The sequence below is a fragment of the Galleria mellonella genome, unplaced genomic scaffold (assembly GCF_026898425.1).
Source record: "Galleria mellonella isolate WM207_F2 unplaced genomic scaffold, CSIRO_AGI_GalMel_v1 utg132, whole genome shotgun sequence".
Classification (NCBI taxonomy): Eukaryota; Metazoa; Arthropoda; class Insecta; order Lepidoptera; family Pyralidae; genus Galleria; species Galleria mellonella.
The window spans coordinates 792,404-803,649 of NW_026441989.1; the positions used below are offsets into that span (position 1 = coordinate 792,404).

The 11,246-nt window shown below is 34.0% G+C and overlaps 1 protein-coding gene across 1 annotated transcript; it reads left to right on the top strand.

The window, feature by feature from the left end:
- The first annotated feature begins 650 nt into the window (after positions 1-650).
- Positions 651-8,276, top strand: LOC113518413 (fork head domain-containing protein FD4-like). The gene is made up of 3 exons (XM_026903321.3): positions 651-1,535; positions 7,186-7,418; positions 8,031-8,276. The coding sequence occupies exon 1, from the start codon at positions 741-743 to the stop codon at positions 1,530-1,532; it is 792 nt and encodes a 263-aa protein (XP_026759122.1). The 5' UTR covers positions 651-740; the 3' UTR covers positions 1,533-1,535; positions 7,186-7,418; positions 8,031-8,276.
- The last annotated feature ends 2,970 nt before the right edge of the window (positions 8,277-11,246 follow it).

Sequence of the window (11,246 nt, forward strand, 5' to 3'; positions counted from 1 at the left end):
GATAATACGTACATATATATAATTTATATATTACCTACCATCAATTATGCTATCGATATAAAATTCATCGTCATATTCTGGCTAGAAACTAAATGGTCTGCCATTGTATGAAATTAGCATACGGTGGCGAGTGCACCGTCTCCATCCATTAAAAAAAAACATTATTAATGATCAAAATTATTACCTACAATAAAATTAATATTCTGTTTTATTTATGTCAAGAAAGTGGCTTAAGTACCCGTCAATCAATTTAGTTTAATCACCACCTGGAAGCCTAATCCAAAATGTTAATAAACGTCAGCCATCATGAATTTGGTGCAAGCTCTGCTAACCACCTACGTATATACCTATTAATAAAGATCATCTCCGATTACTTTGAAGCTGGTACTCTCTCGCTCGCACACAGCATCGATACATACCTACTTCTTTAATCATTGCAATTTCGAAACAAGCTCAAGTGTTGTCGGTGTCGAATAAATTTTGTATAATGTAAACGTGATAACAATTTAAATTCCTCTGTAACAGGCCCGGAGCCGACAAAAACAACAAACAAACAGAGAGGCGCGCGATTGGTGCCGGCGCCATGGGGCGGCGCCATCGACGCAGCCCCACCCGCCTCGCGGACACAGTCTCGCTCACTCACCCAGTCCTTATCTTCCACTCAGCTGTGAGAGTCGTGTTGCCTGATAGTTTTCATAAACAAGGTGACATATTACACATAAAACGGTATTGTGCTAAACATGCCTCGGCCCACACGTGAGTCTTACGGTGACCAAAAACCACCATTTTCATACATAGCTCTGACAGCCATGGCGATTTGGAGCTCACCGGAGCGCATGCTGCCGCTGTCGGAGATCTACCGGTTCATCACGGACAGGTTCCCGTACTACCGGCGCAACACTCAGCGCTGGCAGAACTCGCTGCGGCACAACCTCTCGTTCAACGACTGCTTCGTGAAGGTGCCGCGCCGCCCGGACCGGCCCGGCAAGGGCGCCTACTGGACGCTGCATCCGCAGGCCTTCGACATGTTCGAGAATGGATCCTTGCTTAGGAGACGCAAACGCTTCAAGCTGCATAAAGGCGAAAAAGATAGCTTAAACGCAGAATTGGCAGCACTCGCTAGTTTTAATAGAGCATTCTTAGCGAGACAGGCCGGGGCTCCCCAGGCACCTAGTTTACCAAACGGTAGTCTATATTCACCAGCAGCGACTATGTGTTCAAGGCCTAGTCCTGAACCGATAGATGCACCAGACACAGCAGCATTATTACCAATAGGGCCACGACCTCGACGGGCATTTACTATAGATGCTCTTTTGGAGCCAGAGCCTCGTCGTTCATCACCATCACCCCCACCTCTACCACCACCGCCTCTGCAGCCACATTGTCCCTTGCCACTCCCTCCAGCTCCTTATTTGCTGGCTGCGCAGAGGTATCATGCTGAGCTGCTGGCGGGCTTGCAGCAATCCTGTTTACCTCCATTATGGACGTGGCGGGACACCAGTCAATTCTCACATTATACGCTTAATTCATGAATGGTAAGTTCTGTTTTATTATACAAACATAATAAATTTTGCGCATGATTTTATATATTTCTTAATACAGATTTTTTAAATAGGTACACTATATTATATAAGCAATTCTTAAGTTTATCTTGGTACCTAAGTGCAAAATTTAAAGATTTACAAAATATTAAGTTGCTATAGACATTTATTTAATTCCTTTAAAGAACCATTTTTCTTCTTTTTTTTTTAATCGAAATATATATAAAAAGTGCATTACGTACATAATTCTGATGATAAAAAGTAGAAATTTCAAATTTGTATGATAGCTTCAGGCCCAGTCAATGTTAAAAAAAATCAAAAATACACAATACATATAAAGAGTAATCCAAAATATATTTGATTTTGAAAAATCTTTCCGCACTATTTTGCTTTATCGTCTGACACAAAATAAATCCAAAGTTAAATGATTGCAACTGAATATCAAACATGGTGACACATAAATGTCATGGGGTTCTTTGAGACTACTACAATGATCCTACATTGCCATCAATCTAGTGCTATTCGTTTCAGCTCATTTCACGTCTTCCTCGTTTCCTCCATGTGTCCTCCTGTCAGAACTGTGCGATGCCAGATTTATTTGGGGCGGTCACAATTCCACTTCCCTTGAGGATTCTAATCAAGCACCTTCTTTGGAATATGATCTGATTCTGTTTGTACTGTGCCCATGGCTGTAACTAGGAGGGAGGGGCAATGTCCTACCTTAAAAGGCCCAATGGCCTACCTTAAAATGGAAGGCCCCAAGAAAATTAGACAGATTGGCTTTTTCGAAGTCACTTAATTATGGCTTCTGCTCTACCAAAAAGTTTTTTTTTGCTCTATCTTAACCTTGACTCTAGCTTAGGCCCTGAGTGTGGGTAATGCACGTGAATTTTCGATGCTCAATCTACTGCTCAATTGAGATCTCTTGGCGTTTCGCTTCCGTTAGAGGAAGAAACTGTTCAAAATGGGGACTAGTCGCTATTTCCAACAATATACCCGGTTAGGTCGAGTTCCAAAAGATCATCCCAAGAAACCACCGTTATTAATCCTATTGTAATTGTATATCATTGCCATGTAGGTCCCAGCATAGAATAGGCCACCACTTCCTTTCCCGCGAATGTCATAAGAGGCGACTAAGAGATAAATTCTTTTAGTGATAGAGAGATGGGCAACAGCGTCTCTCTTAAAACATCATCAAAAGCCAACTGTAATTACCAACTCGCCTGCCAAGCATGAGAACTACTCGCAAAATCCCTCTAATGAGGGAGGCTATATTCAGCAGAGGACAGTTAACGGCTGGTACAACAATTGTGGGAGGAAAGGGGTTGTTAGTAATGGGGTCTAATTGACCCATCAAAATGTTTAGCCGATCTAAATGTTACCTACATTGATGTACACACACAGAAACAGAAATTTGAATATTATCTACTGAATGAAAAACTTATTGTTTAAAATTTTAACTAGCAATTGAATATTATTTATGAAACTCTTTTTCTTTGTGAAACAGTCTTAAATAATATTTTTTTTATGTTCGATTTTTTTTATTTAAAATCATGATTTAAAACTTACAAGTACATATATTAACATTCAACAACATTCTATAAAGTCCTCCTTTAAGAAAAAATAATGGGTAGAAAGTAATATGGAAGGCCTATAATTTTTTTATAGTATAATGTTTGAATTTTTTTTATTAAGACTCATAATATATGTACAAATAACTAAGATATACCACATCTTATAATTTTCTCGAAGTACTGACTTTGAGAAAAATGGGGTTAAAATTAAGGGTAGAAATAGGCATATTTTAAGTTATAAATAGTCAAAACCAAATTATTAATCACGCTAGAATCTAAATAACCGTGTACAGTACGGTTTCAGTAGAATTTTCTCCTGCGAACACTCAGGATGTAGAATTAGCTCCTTGTTGAGCTTTTCTTTAAAGACTACAGTACGGGTCCAAAAGAGTGTATTAAAGTTACTTTAGGGTCAAAAACGTGACTCTGATGGTAAACGGTCACTGTAGCATATGAAGGAGTGTTGCAGATCTTATATGCCACTTTTGTGATATAAAAAATGTTGCACTTAGTTTTTGTTTTTTATTATTAGTAAAATACAATTTAGAGTTCTCTATTTTATTCCTTTATAGTAAAAGCACAGCTTACAAAAAGAATCATTACGTAAATAGGTGCATTACTTGTCATACTTACGGAATTAAATATATGTTTGTGTAGGCTAAAATCAAAGTCGCCATACGAGAAATTAATGAAGGTACCATCAGACTTGAATTCTTTGTAATCGAAAATTAAAACTAAGAAGAAACTATTTTGTCACATTTCGACCCATGTTCCTGTAGTGAAAATGTACAGTTCCGCTGGTAGAACAGTCTCTTAAAAGCATCATCATTCATCATCGTATCGGCCTGTTTCTATTCACTGCTGGATATAGGCCTCACCCAATGCCTTCCAATATGTGCAATTCTCCGTTTTTCGCACTGAGGATCATACATTGGCCTTTTCCATTGGAGAACTTATGCCCAAAAGTAGGGCAAGTTGGTTAGCGCCCTTCCAAGTCAAAAGGGCGCTGACGATTAGTAGATAGTATAAATATATTTTTTTTACCACTACATTAGACAATCTTTGGAAATAAATGAAAAACTAAATATATTTTTTACATATTTTTTTTTATTTTTGTATTATTTGTTTATGTTTTACAAAGTGTTGAATTATATAACATTCCCCCTTTTTTCAACTAATTTCAATATATGTGTCGATTTTATGTACTATATCGCCACTGAACAGATATTGCGTTATTTAATTTTAATATTTTATTATAAAATGTCCTATTTTCCTTATTATTATTTATATACCTTAAGAACTCCAGCATAGTGGCGATAAACTGCTACCTATTCTAAAAAACAAAAATAGAAACCGTTCTTCTAGGATTCTCTAGTTACAGTTCCTAATATAGATACAAATTAATATCTATTCTTTACCTACAGTCCTCAACGAATTCAAGTTAACAAATCCCAACTCCAAAATTATAGAAACAAAGGAACTGTTCTATTTTTTTTTTATTATTTTTTATGAAGTTACAAATATTAAGTAACTTCGTGTGCTAGTATTTTGTATTTGTTCTTATGTAATATATTTTTAGTCATATGATATCTATTATTGTCGTTATGGCCATACACAGGGGGAGGCCAATGGAAGGCATCTGCCCTCCACCCCTGAAAATTGTATGCCTTACAATATATTATGCGCTAATTGAAAAACCGCACAATAAGCCAGAGCGACAATCGCCATAAACTTGACTTGCCCCCCCCCCCCCTTCTCTGAGCCAGAAGCTGGGTAAACCCATGATTGTATTACTAGGTATATTATTCCATACTTATTAAGTATATGCATTTACAAATTTATAATTCAAGACCTTATCTCATTTATATTCAAATTTGGAAGTTAGTAGTGAACACAAAATGGTTTCCAAAACAATGGGTCCATGAGTAACCTAAAATTAAGTCCAAATTATTTATTTAATTACTACTTGTCTTTACCTGCGATTTCGTCTGCGTGATGGAGATATTATGTAAATAGAGTAGAATAAAAAGTAGCCTATGCCCTTATCTATTGCATTAATTATAAGTATGTCAGATTTATTAAAAATTTGTTGAACCGTTAAGGCTTCAAAAAGAAACAACCAGGTAAACTAACAAATTTACTTTCACATTTATAATATTAGTACTAGTAACTTAGATTATATAGATAAAGCATCAAATCTTATTGCTTTTTTTGTGTTGCAAGAAAATCAGGTCGATTTTTTACTTGAATTGGAAACTATTTTTTCTAAAATAATAATAAGTAAATATATACATATATATATATATATATATATATATATATATATATATATATATATATATATGTACGTCATCATCATCATTATCATCATATCTGCCGGTAACTGTTTACTGTTCAATATAGGCCTCCCCCTTGAGAGGTTTTGCCAGTAGTTGCCTCCTTAGTAGACAGATTGGCAACCATAGTTAGACCTTTGATACTATTTTAAGAAGGACGCTGCTGCCTATCCCTTGATTATTAAATTCCCTTAGTCGCCTATTAAGACACCCACATACAGCATATGTATGTATTGCTTATAAATTAATATATATGTATTTATCAAATTATGGTCATTCTCAATTATTTGAAAATAAGGATATATTTATGTCTATATTTAAATAAAAACAAAGTATTCAGTAAAGATGGGAATCCCTGCTAATTATTACGCATTGTTTTCTTTTAAATATATAATAAAGTTTTGTGTTGTATTTATTTTCAACCGACTTCAAAAAGAATGAGGCTCTCAATTCAGTTGTATTTTTTATGATTGTTATCTCATAACTCCGTCAGTTGTAAACCGATTTAGATTTTTTTTTCTTATGTGAAAAAATATACTAACAGATTGATTTTATAGAAATTTTATCGTAATTGGTTTCGTAGTTTACTCTTTAAATCAAAATAACAGGTTTCCCCACAATTGAAGTTGGTTTTTTATGGAACCCAATCTTAATTATTTAATTCAACCTTATGATATAATTTCTCCCATATACTGAGTAATAAATGGTACATTATGATAACCCTATTCACGAAAAATAGGGACAAAATAGTTGATATGTTTTTGGCATCAAGATACTCTATCTATATAATTTTTAATTAATGTTAAAGATAAATAGCTTTTTAATCTTCTATTTATTGAAAAACTATTGATACTTTTTTATTTATTACATTTTAGACAATTTTTCATTAAGAAGGTACTTAGTTACAATAAATAACCCAATTAAAAAAAAAAGATTAACGTTAAAAATTAAAAATGTATAAAAAAACAACTGATATCTGATATTATGATGATATTTCTATAATCTTTCTGAATACAAAAATTAATGTAAAGTAACTAAATAAAAATGTCTAAGTAATTAGATTCTAAGTTTCTATTATATATAGTAATATAGATACTTTTGTGGGTGATACCGTTATGTCTACCATAAATTGGTTTTATGCGACTTATTTGATCCCAATTTTATCGTTCAATCAATGCCTCAAATTATCAACAGGTTGGTTATTTTTGTTGTATCTTATCCCAGAATCAAAAATATTATTAATATTAATCGTATCTCCTTTGTCAATCTCCAACAAACGATAATTCATCAAGCTCATAATATTTTATGACGGTAAATGGCGGTATCATGATTAGAAGCATAGATTACTTGGCTTCTAATAATATCTTTTTTTGCGCCTTAAAATGGCAAACAAACTGACGACCCACCTGATCTGATACCCAAATGACTTTTGTACAGTCTCCCAGTTTGCTTGGGTACCTCTGTCTCATTCGTGATTCAACCGTGAAGAGTTGTGTTTGCATGGCTGTGTTTCGGTTTGAAGGGTGGGATATAGCAGTGAATTTACAGGGCACAGAGGAATAACACCTGAATGCTCAGGAATAGCAACGTATGGGAGGTATCATGGGCGAAACAGTATACTCCGTTATGTCCACGGTACTAAGTTGTATAAAAAAAATATAGCTTTTCAGTAGTTTTGATATTGAATATTTTTAATAGAATTTATTAAAAACCATTTAATATCTTTGTTTACAGGTACTTAGCATCGACGTAAATAAAGATCTCAGACGTGTGTAGCTCTAGTATAAGTGTCTAGAGACAGTTTGTTACGACTAAGCTAAATAAAAATTAAATACATTAGAGGATTAGTGAAGAAAAATATTAGTGAGGCTGATGAGATTATTGCTCAGTGGCATTCTTGGTTATTTGCCGCTATTTAAATGTTCTATAATAATAAACGTAAATAGAATGAGCTCTTGTTACAAAAGGTGAGTTTCGTCGTTTATTTAAAAAAAAATACATTTTTAAGTAAATAATTAATAAATGAATATATTGTAATATAATATAAGAGCATATTCCTTTTTAAAAGGCCGGCAGCACACCTGCAGTGCCTCTTGTGTTGCGGGTGATAATGGGCGGCGGTAGTCTTACCATCAGTGGAATCGCATGCTAGTTTGGTCCCTGTTTTATAAATAAAAAATAAAAAAGAGTTTTCTTACTAATTTATATAGGGTAGGTTATATTAAGAGTATATACTTAATACTGCAATCCTTATATATATAGCCAAGAATTATAAAATCAGAAGTAAATTGAATATAGTTCCAAATAAAACATACACCCATTTTTATATAATCTATAGCAATATGTGTGTGTCAATAGTAATACCAAATTAGTTATTCCTACAATTAATTAATAGTAATACATTTAGTTATTCCCTGTAACACCAAAAAATAACGTACTTTAATATATTTTAAACAACAGTAATCAGCTAATAGTTGGTTGACATATTTATTTACAAGATATTTATAGACATTCATTAACATTCGACACTCTATCTAGATTCATATGATCTATTATTTAAATAAAATTTTCTTTTACAGGCAACACAACGGGAGGAAAACCCTCGCTTGAGACTGAAAGCAAATAAATTCCCTACACATTGACTCTATGTATATAGTCAACTAATTGCCCAATAAGCTTGCTATTTAAAATCGTTTTTGAAACTGTGATATTTGTAATACAATGTAATTCTTAAGTATGTAAATATGTACAGAGTTAGAATATTTATTATGTTAACTTATAACTTATTGTAGTCACCAGTGAAAAATATCACGTATTAACTGTTACTTTTTGTTTCTTTTTTACAAATCCTTATTGTATCGTATCTACTCGTATGAGTAGGCACTATTTTTTTTTTATGGGTGAAAATAGTATGGTAACTCCGCCTGCGCTAACGGGATACGCTGGCGGAGCACCAGTGAAGGGTGATAGATGAGAATGAAAACAGGCCCGTTAACCCATCATGATGAATTCATCAGGAATTAACCATGATAGTTTCCAGGAAGAACCGCGAGGATGTCGGCCTGGTTGGGTATATTGCTAGCAATAGGATTTTCAGTCTCCATTACTAACAATCCCTTTCCCTCCAGTAGGCACTATTAATATAATATTATATATATATAATATTAGAATCTTATATTTTACTGAACTCGGTGTTATCTTGCGGAAGTTTATATCATTGGTGTCAAATATGATACTCGAAGATTGATCACGTGTTCAAGTGTTGACAGTCACAGGCATACTAATGGTAGCGGAATTAAACAATATAATTCTAATCAAATAACTATTAGAAAAGGTTGAATAACCGAAAGAAACCTATTACTAAAACAATAGGGTTGTTTTTGAGGTGCCATTTCTTTAAATCTAATGTTTTAATCTTTTTTTTCTGTTTTTTGAAACAATATTAGAAAGGAAAACAAGTAGATGGCTCACCAGGTGATAACCGTCGTCTAAAGATAAAAACAGTAGCATGGTCATAACAGAGTACACTATGTTGCTCATGATATCCTTTGTGTTACCATTCCTGAGGATTAAGATGTTATGCTTCTGTACCTACCCTGTATTTTGATAGTATAGCGAAATTACTGTTTTATGGATACAAGATATACTAGGTTTATAAAAATTTTTACTTAAATCTATTACAAATTTAGACCATATTAGTTGTTACGGGTTTATTGAGACGGCGAGTAACATAGAGACGTATATTTCAATTGGCTTGTAACTAACGTGTGACTGACATGAAACTGACAAAATTAATAGGTAAAAAGGATCTTACAAATAAAGGTAATTAAGATAAAAATGGTGGGGCGACACATTAACCTAATATGTGCAGTGCTAAATTAACAATTATTAAACTTTTTAATTAACAATTTCCTTACTGCACTATATGCATAAACATAGACATGACTCTATATTAGTCTTTAGAGTAAAGATTTAGCTATAACATCAAATTGAAATTTTAATTTTGATAAATTTAGAGAAATTACGCCTTTAGTTTTAGCCAAAGTTAGTAGCAGCACGCAACTTGGAATGGCAAACAAGTTTATGAAGAGTGATAATCGTTTCCTACAGATTTGAACAGAAACATGGACATCCCGGGTACTGTGCTGCTCCGGAAACCAACCTTCTTATTACTATACCATATCAGGCATTAACTGTGTATTGCTGAATAAAAAGTTCGGGAGGATTTTGTCAGTAGTTGCCACGTTTGGCAAGTGAGTTTTCAATTGTAGTTAAGCTTTAGTGATATTTTAAGAAAGACGCTGCTGCCCACCACTAAACCAATAAGTTTTCTTAGTCGTCTCTTACGATATCCACAGGAAAGGAAAGGGTGACCCATTTTTTTTTTATTGGATGAAAATGGAATGATAACCCCGCCTGCGCTAACGGGATACGCTAGCGGAGCGGGGTGACCCATTCTATGCCGAGACTACACGCCCAAAGTTATCGAAAATAATTCTTTGTACGAATAGACTGACTTGGGAGCAGATTAACACGAGCTTAGAACTTAAAAAAATACTAAGAAATTAACTAACGATATTTAAACAGATTTCATAACTCAATATAGCAAAAAAGCTATAATACTCGATTAAGTATCACACAAAAATGCATTGCTTCAGTAATTTAGCTCGTATCTCCCAAGCTACGATTCCAAATTAAATCACTGCTTATGTCGTATGCTAAACGAACGTGGTTCAAAAGTCGTACATCTTTGTTCTCTAATAATAAAAAAAGAAGTCATTGAAGACTTCGTATGTAGTAAAGAGACGCTCTTGACTAGTTGCACATAAATTGGTACAACTTGGCCGGTGATCATGTGAGATGGAAACAGCTGATGGAGGTCTTTGCTCAATAGCGAAACACCATAGGCTATTATTGATTGATTTATTAATGCCACTTGCTTTTTGATGTCTTATTATTATCTTATTATACTGGCCATTGTAAAAAATATCTTTTATGAAGATTTTTTTTTTCAAAATGTCGTCTACTTTATTATCATTTAAATTTACATAAACATGTCAAATGTAATTGTGGCAGTTTCAACAATTTTTAACCAACTTTAAAAATGTTCTCAAATATAGCATAATCATATCAGCCCTTTACTGTCCACTGCTGCACACCCATAAAAGAATTTTACTAACAATTGCCACGCCTGGCAGGCGGATTGGTACTTTTTTTAATCCACTGAGGTGGCAAACAAGCATACGGCCCACTCGATGGTAAGCGGCTACCGTAGCCCATGAACACCTGTAATACCAGAGGTATTACGCGTGCGTTGCCGACCCTGAAGAAACCTCTTTACCCCCCTTTTGAAGAACCCCATGCTATAGTCTTTTAGGAACAGCAGTTAGGCTTTAGATTATGTTTTAAGAGAGATGCTGCTGCCAATCCCTCGACCATTAAGTTCCCTTAGTCGCCTTTTACGATACCCACGGGAAAGAAAGAGGTCTCTATAAGAACATAGAGTTAGCAAATATATATATTAATGTTTTCAACTTACCTTTATCACGCTTGTTTAGGTTACTGTCTGTAGTGTGATAGAACTAAATTCTAGAACTAGGATATTCGATTAAATACTTGGCTAATTAAATCACTATGTATTCCCATATATGATAGTGTAAGTATGTATATATATATATATAGACGAGTCACATTTTATATGTATGCGTATGCATATAAAATAGGGTATCAAATGGTATAAAATTACCTCAATTAACTTAGATTACCCTTACCGAACAAACTCATAAACTTTTTAC